The sequence below is a fragment of the Chroicocephalus ridibundus genome, chromosome 4 (genome assembly GCF_963924245.1).
Source record: "Chroicocephalus ridibundus chromosome 4, bChrRid1.1, whole genome shotgun sequence".
Lineage (NCBI taxonomy): Eukaryota > Metazoa > Chordata > Aves > Charadriiformes > Laridae > Chroicocephalus > Chroicocephalus ridibundus.
The window spans coordinates 39,911,629-39,928,007 of record NC_086287.1 but is presented as its reverse complement, the minus strand read 5'-3'; the positions used below and the strand labels follow the sequence as shown (position 1 = coordinate 39,928,007).

Below are 16,379 nucleotides of genomic sequence, written 5' to 3'. Positions count from 1 at the left end.
ACTACACAAGCAAATGATCGAAAGGGAATGAGGTGAAAACAAGCGTGACACTGAAATGCCAAGCTCATATGAACACAGCCAGTTTAGATCTCAGGTACTTTCTGCCTTTAAAAATTGCACATATTATTTACCTTTGCCTATATCAAAAGAAATTAATCAATTTAAAATTTGCATTAATAAAAACTGAAACTTGCAAGTAATAATTACCTTAATTCATCCCTGTAAAGATATATGTAATCAGGATTTTCTGTACAAGAGGAGATGATCTCCAGCTGCAGCTGTCTTAGAAATGTCAAGATGTCTCAGACCTGAATTCACATTTCTGGAGTTAGAATATTGCTGCTTTGGTTTAGAAATTGTTTAATATAATTTTGAGTTACTTAGACTTTCAATTCGCATAATAAGACTTAAAAGCACAATTTGTGGAGTAAATATAGAACAAAGCGGTTTGGAAAAAACCTGTTCCCAACACATAGGAATCCACTGTCTTTCCATTTGAAAACTGAAGACATAAAACTGAGGTAAGTATTTGTATATTGCTTCAAATAATATGATATTTCTTTGGAAAACATTTAAAATTTGAACTGAAATAATTTGCAAGTGTTATCTAATTTTGTCCTTTTGTAGTCTCAAATTTATTATTTTGGTTCGAGTAATGTTGATCTATGATTACTGATTACAGCAAGGCTATAAAGACAATGTGATGACATTTAGTTTTGTGGCAGAATTTCACATCTCTTACTCAGACATGCACACTGGAATACAGTAGTCTGGATAGCTCATTACTTAACCTGCTAACTATCTGCGATACTTTTTATCAACATGTTCTTTTCAAAATAGATACTATAGCTTAGAAAATTTTGTTGTGATTCCTTAATAAGCCACCTACTTATTGGGTGGCTTGGACTTTGCATGTTCAGGCGTGTGAGTACCTTGAATTAAAGAAAACTGCTAAAAATGTCTGTCACATCAGAACGGTATCATAAAAACGCGTGTTATCATCAACATAGTAAACAATCTCCCACTGAAATTTGAGATCAGGATTAATATTTTTTTTAAGAAGCTATATTTCAACAAAACGTATCTAAAATACATCTGTTTGATGACACAGACAGCTACGTATAGTCTTACCATGCAAATGAACATTGGTGGAAAGTACCTGAGATAGATAGAAACTAAAGGGTCTCTTAGGGAAACAAGGCAGACTCACCTTAGCTGCAATGGCTGCTGCTGTTATATGTGAAGAAGAACTGTCCTCTGTCGAGGCAACTCCACTATCCTTCTTCTCTTCCTCCTCTTCCTCACACTGTACTCCTTTGTCTTCTGTCTGCTTGTGAGGGCTGGTGGTTGGAGGAGGAGAAAGAGGTGGTGGTGGTGAAGGTAGATCTTCAAGCTCATCGTGTACCTCCTTTACTTTTACAATGGCATCCCGCAAAAGATCAATGGCATGAGGTAGGGCTGGCAGTATAAACTGAAAGCATTCCTATGCACAGCAAGAAGAGAAAGGACTATGAAAAGTCACCTGCAGACGCAAATCGGGATTTTTCAGATTTACTCTTAAACGATATTCGGGATTTAGATGTATCTTTTCACCCGACCATAAATAAAACCTTAAATGCCCTATGCAATTGCTCACAGAACGTAGAAAAACAAACCCAGAACTAGAACTGGGGATTATACATTTTTGCCCTTTTTTCATGCAAATATAATAAGTTGTACAACAGGGCTACTGTAATTAAGCTAATATTGGACTAAAACTTCATGAAACAAGAGTTAAATTTTCATGAATACATAATACAGAAACCATTTCACAGCAGTTGGCAGAATGCTACAGAAATTCAAAAATTCAGAATAAAAACATTAACTCTATCCCTGCAGGGATATTAGCTTCAAATAATTCCTAATATATTCCTTCACAATTAGAGAACAATTCATAAGGGTTTCCATAATTATACTTTTATATAATTATACCCTTTTTTTATTCATGGACTTATCCTATAAACTGGAAGAATGACAAACTACACGGAATTCATTATAATTTTATGTAACTCAGAAATTTTTTTTCATAAATAATCTATTTTTCAATCCTCTCCTTGCTCTATGATCCTAAAAACAATTAGAAAGTTTATTTCATATGGCTGGAGAAAGCAAAAATGCAGATACAGTGTAACTGTCCTTGTTCCATAATGGGCATACACATACATAGCCACCTCTGCTGCTAAAATATGCTAGTATTTCATCAAATCAAAGAGGAACATAATGATGTCACACCGTGCAGGCTCCTGCTCATATCGGGGTCAGTATGAAATTCAGACAGGTTGCTTAGGGCTTTGTTCAGTAAAGTCTTGAAAAAATCCAAGAACAGAGACTCCACAAACCTTCTTGACAACCTGTTCTAATGCTTAATTACCTTCAAAGTGATTTTTTTTTCCTTTTTATCCAGCTGGAAGCTACTTTCTTCAATTTATGACTACTGTCTCTCGTCCTCCTCCCAGGCACCTCAGAAATGTCATTTGAGCAGAATGCATATAAACAGTTCATTATTGGAAAATGAGGGTCACAAGAATGAATTGCCATAGCAGTGCAGTTAGGGAACATACAAGTTGACAGCAAAAGCTGACATTATTCCTCTTGTTGCACTTAATTTTCAGTTTTGTTTCAATTGTAAGGTAGATTTTTAAAAACATATTCCAATGCTTCAGAGTATCCAGAAAATAACTAATGATAAACATTTTGTAAATAGATATTGTAAGAAATATTTTCAATAAATAAAAATGACTATGTAAACAAAACAAAGAGCAAACTATTCATCAGAAATTACTAAAGTTTATATAAGCCACCTTGTAAATCAAAAACATGACTCACAAAAACTGTATTTCCTCAAAGCTTCTAAATAAGAACCCACCTTTCAGTCACTCCTTTAAGAGAAATGAAAAGCCAAGCTACTTCATAGATTTATAAATTCTTTAAACATTCAATTTGTCACTCTGAAGTACTGGAGTAAACTGGATGAGCATAAGATGCTGTATATAATGAATATATATTAAAATATACTTGTAAACATAATAAAGAATTATAATTTCTAATCTAACTGCAAACCTCAGTTATTGTGCCTCCACAGTTTTATTTTAAAAATGGTTTAACATACTGAAGCATGCAACCAGCATTATTTCAGTAAAAAAGTAGACCTCAAGTAAGTGGTAAACAAGGACAACAATCTGTGAACTGACCAAAAAATCATGAAAAAGTACACTAATGATTAACTCATTAGAGAAGCATGTCCCTCCCCTCCTACCACTGAAATAAAGGCTTGTTGGCTTGACTGTTGATGAATAGGTTTCCAGCAAAGTACTTGAAAAGCTCATGCTATTTGTAAAACTCCTTGTTTTAGGGAACTGTTAGTACTATTATGAAAATTGCCATAGACCAAATGAATTCAATGAGCATCTGGTAATTTCACACTTTGCCCTCTTTCATAACATTTAATACCTTTTGCAAGGCTAAAAGAAAAGTAAACAGACCAGAACAACACAAAAATGGAAGTATTCTATCAATCTTGATTCAGTGGTACATGCCACACCCACGTTCTCAGGCGAACACGCGTTCGACATTGTGTCCATCTTTGAGATGGAGCATTTATGCTGCTGCCATTTTCTATTAATATTTTGGTATTGTATTAATGAAATATGTATACTAGATTGTATTAATTGTATTAATACAATGGAAAGGAAAACAGCAAGTCACAGTAGAGAGGCATAAAAGAAATTCCTGGTAATGACCCATCCTATTGGGTTCTTGAGATACAGTCTATTATGGATCAATTTTCTCTACTATTCATCTTAGAAATCTTTACTGAAATATGATACTTTAAAGATGTTTCATATTAAAATATATTGTGACAGAACAGAGTATCACCATGACAGGAATAAATACATCATCAGTTTATAAAAAGCTTGCTTGTATCTTGTACAATGAAATCATATGACATTTTGTTTTTCCAGCAGAATTACCTTTTTTATTACTTACTTTATATTGAACTATTTTTAAAATACTTATTAACATTTTTTCATTTCTTTTCCTCATCTTCTTTCTACAATTTAACTATCTTCAGTCTGAGTGCCTTAGGGCCGGAAATGACAATTTTTTCTGTACCTAGCATGGTAGGAGTGCTACTGAGCACAACAAAACACATTGTAGGCTATTTCTTCTCTTTCATAATTCAACAAAAGAAGTACAGACTTCTGAAAAAATCTTCTTACTGGTGCACCAGTTCTCTAAGATGTGGTGCTCACTGCTGTGTTAAATAGACGTACATACATATGACTTCCCACTCATAAGTGGAAGGCTTTCAAGTAGGTATACTCCTGCCTCACCATCCTCTCCAATGCTTGTTGCATGTTTTGAAGGCTTTTAAATTTCTTTTCGATTACAGAGTCTCATTAGCTTTCCTAAAAAGGCTCTAAGGAATGGCAGAATCATGGAAGGGCTTACTGAGTCCTTGAACTGAAACATGTAGACAATGCATCTGAAAACCTGTGATGGCTGCTTAAGATAATGGTATTCAAAATGTTTCCTGTTCAACTTCCAGGTGACAGCCCTCATTAACATTTTTTATTTCTCTCCAGACATAAGTCCTTCAATCAACAGTGACTTCAGGGCTGTGCTGCCGAACACATCAGTAGTGTCTCCTTTGTGACTGGGTACTACTGGTTCAGAAGACGTTGATAAACTACCAGGTATGCATTTGTTAGAGGCCACAGGTAAAGACAGTTTTTAACAAGGCCACTGATATAGTCTGATCTCTGGAGAAACACGTTCTCGTGATAGATGGGGGATCTACCTTAGCAGTTTTGTATCGGGTTGCACAGCCCACTATTCAGCTTAGCAATACTTGTGCGGAGAAGACTGCTTTTCTGGATCTATCAGCCAACTGGACAGAAAGAGCGAGCACTGGAAAGATCCAGCCTTACTAACACACACACACACACACAAAATTCCTCCATTTAATTGTGTTTCTCTCAGCTCTACAGTCAGAAAGTAAGCATGAATAAAAACATAAAGCCTAACTTCCCTGTCCAAACTGAGTAAAATGCAGGAAGAAAATAAACTGTCTAAAGGCTGCAATGTCTGATACTCATATCCAAAAGATATAAAAATTCTCAAACTCTAAAAAATTATGTTCCTTTTTTCCCTCTTGCTGACCAAAATTGGGGTTATTCTTCAGACTCTATCAAATTCTACCACACACTAGGCCTTCCTATTACTTTTGTGTGAAAAAGAATGCTTTCTTGGAAGCTGTAGGCAACACAGGGATCAGGTACAGTCTGACTAGAGAAGAAGGCGGAGGAAATGTAAGAGACCATTAGACTCTTCATTAGCACTGCCTACTACAGCAAGCGCGCTCTTGCATTACATGTAATGCTGTCCTGGTCACACAGTGCCTTCAATCAGATCGGAATTGTATTGTCCCTGACTGAGAGGGATGGTGTGTTCAGTTATATGAACATGCATTTCAATTCATTTTTGTAAAATTTGTTGTAGTGGGTACTTTCTGCCATTCAGAACAATGGGAGGTACTCATCATGGGTCCTCAGTAGCAGATCAGTAAGAACACTTCTTACCTGTGACCCTTTCTTGCTACCTGGCAGATTAATTATGAGAGTTTTCCCTCTGATTCCACACACAGGTCTGAAAAGAAAGAAACCCAGAGTGAAATTCTTGCATGCAACTTTATCCAGTGTAGAAACAAGAACACAGCACTTAAGGCAAATTCTATGATTTATCAGAATTTGTAAACTCAACTTCCAACATCTAAAAATATTTGCTGATCATGTTCTCATAAAACAGCTCAGAAGAAGCTGAGCTGAAAAAGCATCGAACAAGGCTGACAGAGTCTAACATTTAATAGATAGTATAAACACTGGCTAGATTTCCATCTTTTTTAGATCTGTGTAGGTCCCTTCATTCTACTGTTTACTTGCATCCATATAGTCCCTATTTGCTCATACACATGGTTCCTATGTAATGTAACTGATGGTGTCAAACACTATTTCCCTTGCCAGGTAAAAATAATAAGTCATGCTGGTTGCATTAATTCAAAGATGTCTTCTTTTTTTTTTTTTTAAAGATGCAACTTAAGAAAAGCACAGAAGGAAGCAATTCTCAAGTGAAAATTGCACTTAAGCAATCCATATCTAATTCTTCCCAATAGTTTTTCCTTCCCCCTCAAAAAAAAGACAAAACCAACTATCAAAGATAGAAGATTTTATATTTTTTTTTTTTTGTCTTTAGGGAATTCCTTTGGTCTTGATGAAGGGCTGAACTTAGATACCTAAGTGTTGAATGCTTTCTGTTGTTTGCCTCTTCCTCCTTTTAGATAAATATTTTTAAAGAAAAAAATATTACACAGAATCTTCATGGTTGGAAAGGACCCTTAAGATCATCGAGTCTGACCAAACAACCTACAATCTCTGCCACTAGAGCATGCCCTGAAGTGCCAAATCTACACGTTTCTTAAATACCTCTAGGGATGGAGACTCAACCACCTCCCTGGGCAGGCTGTTCCAGTGCCTGGCCACTCTTTCAGTAAAGTAATTCTTCCTAATATCTAATCTAAACCTCCCCTGCCACAACTTCAGACCATTTCCTCTGGTCCTGTCATTATTCACCTGGGAGAAGGGGCCAACACCCACCTCTCTACATCCAACACCCACCTCTCTACATCCTCCTTTCAGGTAGTTGTAGAGGGCAATGAGGTCTCCCCTCAGCCTCCTCTTCTCCAAGCTAAACATGCCCAGCTCCCTCAGCCTCTCCTCATATGACCTGGTCTCCAGACCCCTCACCAGCCTGGTAGCTCTCCTCTGGACACGTTCCAGCACTTCAACGTCCCTCTTGTACAGAGGGGCCCAGAACTGGACACAGTACTCGAGGTGAGGCCTCACCAGTGCCATGTACAGAGGCACGATCACTTCCCTGCTCCTGCTGGCCACGCTACTCCTGATACAGGCCAGGATGCTGTTGGCCTTCTTGGCCACCTGGGCACACTGCTGGCTCATGTTAAGCTGGCCGTCCACCAGCACCCCCAGGTCCTTTTCTGCCGGGCAGCTTTCCAGCCACTCTTCCCCAAGCCTGTAGCGTTGCTTGGGGTTGTTGTGACCAAAATGCAGGACCCGGCACTTGGCCTTATTAAACCTCATACAGTTGGCCTTGGCCCATTGATCCAGCAATAGATTACTGGATTTTGTTTTGAGGTTGTAAAGAGTGTCTCCTGCTTTTCTGTACTGTTTATGAAATCAGTGGTGAAACCCCAGGGTTGGGATACAGGGATAAGAAAAAAGTAAAAGGACGAAACCAAACCACAAAGATAGAGAGGCTACAGTTGAAAGGAATTGTGTAACAATCTCATTATCAAATAAAAACATGAGCTATAAATGAAGACAGAATAGAAAAGAAAATAATTTCTTGAGAGGGAATTACCAAAAATTTTGAGCCAAAGGGCACGTTTTGTGGGGTTGCCAGCTTCCCTGGATTTCTTCTTATAGAAATAATTTTCAGTGATGAATGTCATTTATTGGCAGCATGGCATTTTCTAGCAGGGTAGCAATTATTCTAGTGATAGCTGTCATAATGCTTACAATTCGATAGCACAGAGACCATTTTTGTGACACAAAATGAACTTCTGACATCACAGTCAAGCCAGCCCAAAGAGAAGTCTTTTCAATCAGCAGCTTGAATATTGTCTGACTCCTACCCTCTGTTTTCCCATATTCACTTCTTGCACACTATATACCCTCAGTTAAGAAAGAATTCCAGGTAGCTGAGGAATGCTGTACTGCAACACAAAGATGAAGAGCCTGAGTTAAAGAAATGAGCTCATTTACTCTTGTTGTAGTAGTCAAATTTACAGACTATAAACTCAATCCAGCAAATCCCATACGTGGCATACAGTTTACGACAGATTCAAAATAAAAGAGAGAGGAATTATCCACAGAGGAATTAAAATGAGGTGGAATTGTATTTGGCAGATAGCTCCTTTAATAATCTTCTCCCTGGTTCTTTTATTCTGCTTTAAATAATTTTGAATTTTATAAGTTAAATGACCAGTACAACCAACCAATAATAAAAAAGGACTAAACCATCAGCCATTCTCCTGAAAGCTTCAAGTTTCAGCTGCCAATAATCACATCTTGTGTCTCAAGACAGAAATGGAGCTGCCAAAAATTTCTCAAGAGAGCCAGCAAAAGTAAGTAAAAGTACCTAAGAACTGCTTGGCTTGCAAAAATTATTGTGTGTGCTCACAACATAAAAGCACACAAAATGTGCATGCATTCTGGGCAATCTGAGACATAAATTAATGATATTCCTCCAAATGTAGAACAGTTGAGGGAGATGCTGTGGATCTCATGTTATCTGCAGCCTTGTGATGCAGTGGACAGAAATTTCAAGAAAAAACAAACAACTCTGAGAAAGAAGAGTACAAATAGAAGCAAGGGAGAGGAAAAAAAAACAGGACGTGGGAGAAGGAAAAAGATGGATGTGGGAGGGAAGAAATACAGGTCTGCTGCAAAAGTAGGAACAGGGAACATGATTTCTGTGAAAAACCCCATGATCTCCCTAGGAAGAAATTACGCTGGTAAAAGCAGAATAGATGGGCAAGGAGACAGAGAGTGCTTCAAAAAGCCTCAGTATGAACTGGCACAGCACGGGTTGCTAACAGGTAAGGAAGGTGAAGGGAAGAAGTAATTGTGGGATAAGGACAGTTTTGGAAGGTCACAGAAAAGAAAAGAAAACACTTTCAGGAAATACATTAAAAGGTCTATGATGCTCTAAGATATTTCCTGCTGGATCTTGGGACTGAATCCAAACTATGAGTCTCACTGCCCCTCATTGACAGTATCTGTGAATCCGGTCTACAAAATAACTCACTATTTCTTAATGCTGGCCCATACTAAGGAAGACAGCCTACAACTTGTAAAAATTTTTGGAAGTTTATGTGATAAAATTCAGCGTGATTGATCTACCATTTCCAAGCCTGCAGGTGATTTATTGAAGTGTCAGCTTAATGTTGCATAAGAGAACTTCTGCTTTTGTTTTTTTTAAAAGTCAAAGAAATTACATGCTAAATTATCAATCAGAACTTTATTTCAAAATTAAGTCAATGAGACGTAAGCTTAGGACAAGCGACATTTAATGTTAAATACTTTGAAAAATTAGGATATACATTTCTCAAACAGTGTCTCTAAAATTAATGTATTTTTTTGACCTCTCTTAATGTGTGCCTTAGTTCCCATTGTAAGGGGGAATTACAACACTACCTCAATTTCCATAATTTTCCGTGAAAATATATCAACAATTTGTGTCTCGGATTAACAAGTGATGTAAGAAAAATCCCAGAGGAAGTGAGTCTGCATTAGGAAATACTCTGAATAAAGAGCACTAAAACTGATATAGGATTACACATAGGACAACCAAACCAAAGAAAAGTAAATTTCCTTCCTCCATCTTAAGCATCTGCAGAGGAATTCTACAAAAAAATGCAATCGTAACACATACACACACACACGCACATTCATGCAGAACTGAGGTTGCACAAGAAACCATAATGTTGTAATTCTGTAATTTTTGTGTACTTAACTTTATGATCTGCACAGTGTTATAAAAATAATGGACTTTTGCATGCTGATAACTTTTAGGGCTGAAGTAAAGCCCTGAATTTTTAAAGGCCTAATTTGATTGTATGCAGAATCTTTGTAATGTTATCTCCCACCACTGTCATCATTTACTACTGAAAATGGATGTAGTTTAAGGGATATTTTCTTGCTATACATACAACGGAGCCAGGTTGCAATCCAGTATTTTGGTTCCACTGTCATTACAACATCCTTTCAGCCATCCTGACTGTACCACATCCTAAATCAAACTTGGTAGTGTCATGTAAATGGCTATCCTTTTCTTCAACAGAAACAGAACAGCTGAATTAACCTCTTCTCTCATTATGGTGGCATTCTGTTATCCTTTCCCTTCAGATAAACACAAAACTATCATATAAAAAATTATATCAGATAAAAACATACTTGCTAATTTGGACAGAATCTGAAGGTGTTAACTTGTTAATGTTGCCCTTTCAGATATGTGATACACAATATGAAAAGTTTTAAAATACTTTGTCGAATCACTAAACCTGTCATCTAAATGTCCTTTAAAAATGCAAGTATTTGAATACAAAGTTGCAGATTTGAAAGTTCCTTCTTTATTTCTTATATAATTATTTTCTTGTTTTATCCTCATTATACGAGAAATCAAAAACCAATAAGAGCCATTGTTTCTTATTTACCTTGAAATAACGTGCAAGCACAAACTAACTTATGAAAGGTATTGATATTACTAAGTCTATCTTAGGTAAAATGAGATCAGTTGAAGGAATAAAAGAAAATCAACTACAGAAAGAAATACAGGATACCAAGAGACGTAACTATAAAAAAAAAAAACAAACAACAAACCACCAACAGGCAGAGAAACAGTTACTAATTGCTTAGTAGGAAATATCAAACTCGAGGAGTTAAAGTACTGCATCTGAAAGCATGGGATAAAATACCATTTAACTTACTCAGAGAGCTTTTGCTGATACTGGAATAAAAGCAGTATCAAAATAATACATTTATTCATCAAGGGTGGTTTTTTTTGCTAAACAAAGCATTTTTAGCACTTGATGAACAACATATAGAAGAATTCTTCGCTCACCACCGAAATGCCACAGCTCTAGGATGAAAAGACAGCTGTTTAACAGCATGCATCAATATTACCAATAAACGGGCACAGAAAATAAAGGAGGATACAGTGTCTAATGGAGACAACAAAGGGAATTAAATGAGAGAATGCAATTACCATTCCTGGAATTTGGCCACTTCTCTGAAGTTAAGACTTCTAGTCTTGATAACAATGGCAATTTTCAGTTATTTGTTTACAGTCATTTCATGACAATGTTTATTTATAAGGAAATAGTCCACCTCATATTTTGAAGGAAACAGTCTTACCTAGAGAGCATGCCCAGAGGAGTAACATTAAGTGATCCCATCAGCATTGCCAGGGCCATCCCTGGGGCTTCTCGCTCTATTACTTCTTTAGTGGCCTGCAATTAAAGATTAAATAGCAAAGTGAGTGAAGAAGTACAAGGACAGGAAAAATATGAAACCAGCTAAAATCTGGGTAAGAATATCTCCTTTTTTTGTTTCTGCCAAGAGACGTCCTTGCTAAATTCTCAACACTGAAATATGTTAAAGAATTTTCTTTGTTGTGTAAAATAGGGAAAGACAAGGAGTTGGGAAGAAGCATTGTTAGCTGTACTGTAAAGACTCCTATAGAAAATGTTAAAAGTCTGGATCCTATATATAGGAAATGTTAGCCAACACTACATAAATAATCACAAGTCTCTCAAACAGAAAGGAAAGAATGTTTGGGAATAAGCAAAGAAAAGACCAAGTGTAACCGCCTTCTTTTCCTCATCAGTCTCATGCATTTTCCCATTGATATTTTCCCAGGCATGAGAAGGGTGAATCAGTCTGCACAGAAGAAAAAAAAAAAACTTGCAAAGGGAAGCCCAGGCAGGAAAATAGTAAAATGGTAATGATAATGGCCAGAGGCTGAGGCCTTCCCTTTTGATCATATCAGCAGCACTGCGTTTCCAAATAGACTGGTGGCTATCATTCACAAGCAGTCCATATGCAGTGGGCATCGAGAAGCCTGGAAGCAGAGTCTGAAAATTCTTGTCTGTTTAGTCCTTTCTCTACGCAGGGAATCAGATGGAAAATTATTTTTCTGGGACATGCACAACCTTCCGTCCTTACTTCCTAACACAAATTTTCTCAAACACACAGTCCATCCACTCTCCCAACCTCTAACTTTAGTTAGGACATAGCACCTCAAAGGCAGGTTACAGTCCTACCCTTTCTTCATTTCCCTCACAGTAGTTGCTGTTCAGTGGATCATCTTGTTTCATGTTCTGAAACAAGATTTTAAGTTATTTGGCACAACTAAAATGTTAGCAATGCTTATAAAACTGAAATTCATTGTAAAACATCCAGCCAAACTACAACGCTTTGATGGTACGGCTACCAAAATAGAAATAGAAAAGCACATCTTAAATATAAGACACTCTGAATAAGCTAAATATTCTTGGCAGTTTGATATAGCAAAAGAACAAAATGGAAGAAAACCAGACAGATTATTTTGTGGGAAAGATTAAATTATAAATCACATCCTTGTACTTTTGTAAGATCCTAGTTTACAAATAGAATAACAAAGTCATAGAGAAGGAAAACAATAGAATTAACCCAATGGCATCCCTATGAGAAGGATCCAGGAGTCCTCTACTAGCTAAAACACTTAAAGGAAGCAATAAATAAAACAGAAAAGAAATATCCCTGAACAGTACAGATATTCAAGTGGCAATATTCTCAAATTTTGCCACTAACTTTAAACATGTTTTAAAGGAATAAGTTAGCATCAGAAGACGTCAGACACAGCTATCAAGCAAACCTTCAGATCTTTTATTAACAAGCAAACTTGGTATGTGGTCAGTTGTGGGAAGCAAGAACTTTGGTTTATACAAAACCAAGCAATTTTAATTCAGTAGCTGACACCACAGTCTCTTTTATATCAAGCATAGCATGTTGGTTTTAGTATCTGCTATTCCCTGCTCAGAAACAGAAGAGACATAAATACAACCCAGTGTCTGTATTTCAACACAAGGGAAATGAGAAGAAGCACGCTAGGAATGATGTAGACAAAACTAAAACCTCTCCACTGAGAGAGACTGCCTAAAGATACCTGCTGAGGTACCAAACTATCAAATCACATTAAAAATTCTTAAGACTATCCATAGACCTAATGATTTTTATAGTATAGAAGAAAAAGGCATTGCAATGGTGAAGGAACACTTTGCTGACAATGAAAAAGTTGGTGAAACATGCAATTCTCTGTGTGTGCATACCTACTAACTCTGTATCAATGCATTTTATTTCAGCTAATACCATGCTTCAAAGCTATTCAAAACTGGTTTTAATATAAAGTGCATTTTGAGATTTCTTTTTTGCCCTTGAGCACAGTGACACTTTGAAGATATCATTAGTTAAAATTCTAAAGAGGCTTCAAAGGTAGTACAAGATGCAAAAGAGTTCCATAAACAACGATCCTGCAGCTCGGGGAGTCCTTCAATGAAATTCAAGTCCCTTCTCCAACTTCACAAGAAAAATGACCTTCACAAAATGTCACTGCTAGCAGGCAATGTGATTATTAAAAATGTATAGACTAAGCAATAAAATCTGAAAGGGCAGAAAGTCCAAACAGCAGTACAGCCCTCAACAGAAGTTTCTAAAAATACTTGCTTCAAAATATATATGCTTGTATTTATTACTGCAGGCAGACTTTCTACAAACAGGGGAATGTTTCCTGGTTTCATATTTGCAGCCTGACTGGATGGATGCAACCAAAAAAGGCTGCTGCTAAGTAAACAACTTTTACAGTGACATCTGCTCTTGAAATCAGCCACTGGAAAGTCCACTCTTGGGATGTCCTCAAATAACACCACTTAAAATGTGCAGTGTACAGGAACTGAAATCACCATCGCACTGGGAAGCACACTGTTAATTAGCTACACGTAAATGAATGTATATAGCAGTGCTGCAGTGACTTGAAGATACTTTGTGTTTATCTGTAACAACTCTTTGTTTCACCTAACAATGTACCAAAGTGAATGTGGCCAGGTTTTCTAATACTTCTTTCAGATTTGAAGGAAGAGTGGAAGAGAGATGGCAAAACTAGATTTTCATCTGTGTCCAGCTCAGGACTTAATTGCCTGGTACCAACTTCTACCCGCATGCAAACTATTAAAGAATTAGTGACTCGGCACCTTCACCTTCTACCAGTACTTTAGCAAGGCTGAATTAAGATTGTTAAACTGTTTCATGGTTATTTTTTTCTTGATATTCTCACCATCAGCCAGCTTTTGCCTGCTGTAGGGGGCCATAGTGTTGGCCCAAAATGAATCACAAATCAAGGGCGTTGCCCCTGGCTCTCTTACAATGGTGATGGCGACACTGCTATGTGGGCAGGAGCAGGACAAAATGATAAGGAGATTTCATTCAGAGCTATCACACTGATGCCTTCATCAGGACTGAAGCCATACACTGATTTCTCAAGCCAGAAGCTGATGACTATATAAATTTGCATAAAATACTAAAATGACAGCAAGGAAGTGTCCCCACTTTCTCCTGCATAAGGTGGTAGTGCAAAGAAGACAGATACATACAAGATGGAGGTGGAAGACAGGGGTTCCACAGCAGTGGAAGCATTTGAAGGTAAAAGCAAGAGTTCAGGAGAGAGACAGAAATGCAGAAAGACCAGTTTGGAGGTTGCAGAGAAAGGAGAGGTTTGTAGTTTAGATGGGAGAAAGGAATGTGGGAAGAAGGAAGCACAGGTAGAAAGGAAGAATTGCTGAGAGGAAGTCCAAGCAGCAGGATTGTCTGAAGGACACGGATGAGTAGAGCGAGGGCAAGTGAATGAAACGAGTGGAATGGAAATAAGACTGCACAAGGTGGCTTGGATGGACAATGCATGAGGGAGAAACTCAAGAGAAGCAAAAAAGAAGACAGGACACGATAGAAGTGTCAGGCTGTGGAGGGACCAGGGAAAGAGACAATGGGACTGAAATAAAACAGCAGTTTCTACTCCAAAGAGGAGAAGTATAAACTAGCAAATAATTATTTCATGGAACTATTCAGGACTTACTAACATTGTCTATGAGAGCAGTTCTTATATTTCATTGCTATACGAACAAACACAATTTATTTTAAAACACATTCTTGATTGTTTTCAAAGTGCCTTTTTATTGCAGTTAGGGCATTATGTTCCCAAATCAAGTGATATATTTTTAGATATCTTTGACGTAGTTGTGGTTGCTTAACAGATGGCTCGCTGCCAATTGGTTTCACAGAGTTCTCTGCTGCTTCACTGCCTTTCTTTGCCTCCACATAAGTTAAGTCAGTTCAATTCCTAACCTGTGGAAGCCCTCCCAGACAGCTTCTGAAAGATATACCCACTGCAGCCCAATTTAATTAAAAGACCTAGGACTACTCTTGAATTGTTCAGAAACTCCTTATCTTTGTCTTTCAGGTCTTAAACATAGCAAAGTTTGACCTCTTGATAGTAAGCAACAATCCGAGACATTTCATATACTCTTCAGCGTTTTTGGGGTGGTAATATAGTTTTATCTCGTCAACTAAAATGCAAATATGAGACTGAGAAGTCATAATAAATTCAATTAAATTAAGGTGACTGAGACCGCCTCTGTTGAAAATACTATTTCTGTTGAAAACGTTAAAATCTATGACTCTGTATAGTGCATCATAAAGCTATTTATGTAAATTAATGGACACATTTGCAGATAATTTATATTTAACAGACTATAGAATTATCATGGATAACATTTTATTACCTATTTGAGCTTTCCATTGAAAGCAGAAATCTTGGAAGGCCCTCACCAACTAAATACCTATATACCCTCTGCAACAGAGCTCACAGACCACAGCCGAACCTAAGAAGACCAGACAAAGAACTACAGAGACAGGTCAGTCAAATAGGCAATAAAAATGTCAGTCACGTCTGTCAACCAGTTGTGTAAGAAGTGTATACTTTAGGAACAAAAATTGCGTCTCTCAGCTATGGATATGAATTATCATGGATAACATTTTATTACCTATTTGAGCTTTCCATTGAAAGCAGAAATCTTGGAAGGCCCTCACCAACTAAATACCTATATACCCTCTGCAACAGAGCTCACAGACCACAGCCGAACCTAAGAAGACCAGACAAAGAACTACAGAGACAGGTCAGTCAAATATGCAATAAAAATGTCAGTCACGTCTGTCAACCAGTTGTGTAAGAAGTGTATACTTTAGGAACAAAAATTGCGTCTCTCAGCTTGGATATGAGATGCTTTCTTCAAGGTTATTCAGTATACCTCTGCTGGAGAGAACATGTGCGCTTGTAATTTCTATTCACAAGTCAGCTATTTCAGCTTATTCTCTACTTCCCTACTCTTATTTTGCAGGGAAAAAAATACAGCTTACATGGATCAGAGCTTCTCGCCTAAAAATCACTTAACTATTTCTTCTCTTAGTACAATAAGAAATACAGGTTGCAGCAGTTGGTTTCTTTCAATATACTGAATAGTTTTTGGATAAGGATCAGCTTTGAGTCACTCATTCTCACCATCATGTTAACTTTCCTTGAATTTTTCTTATTCTCTGCCCCTGGTAACCTGTGTGATGATATTCTCTGACTTTTTTATGGATGGAAGGCTTGACAGGAACCGTGCTCTCTGA

General features: G+C 37.2%; 1 protein-coding gene across 24 annotated transcripts in view; it reads right to left on the bottom strand.

Annotated features, from left to right (window-relative positions):
• The window catches only part of GPHN (gephyrin), a 301,374-nt gene that overhangs the window by 103,952 nt on the left and 181,043 nt on the right, over nucleotides 1-16,379 (bottom strand). For all 24 annotated transcript variants that reach the window (XM_063331823.1, XM_063331826.1, XM_063331825.1 and 21 more), the window contains 3 exons: nucleotides 11,034-11,128; nucleotides 5,622-5,688; nucleotides 1,211-1,483 (listed from right to left, as the gene is read on the bottom strand). In XM_063331823.1, the coding sequence (XP_063187893.1) occupies nucleotides 1,211-1,483; nucleotides 5,622-5,688; nucleotides 11,034-11,128 (435 nt within the window). The remainder of the gene's footprint in view (nucleotides 1-1,210; nucleotides 1,484-5,621; nucleotides 5,689-11,033; nucleotides 11,129-16,379) is intronic.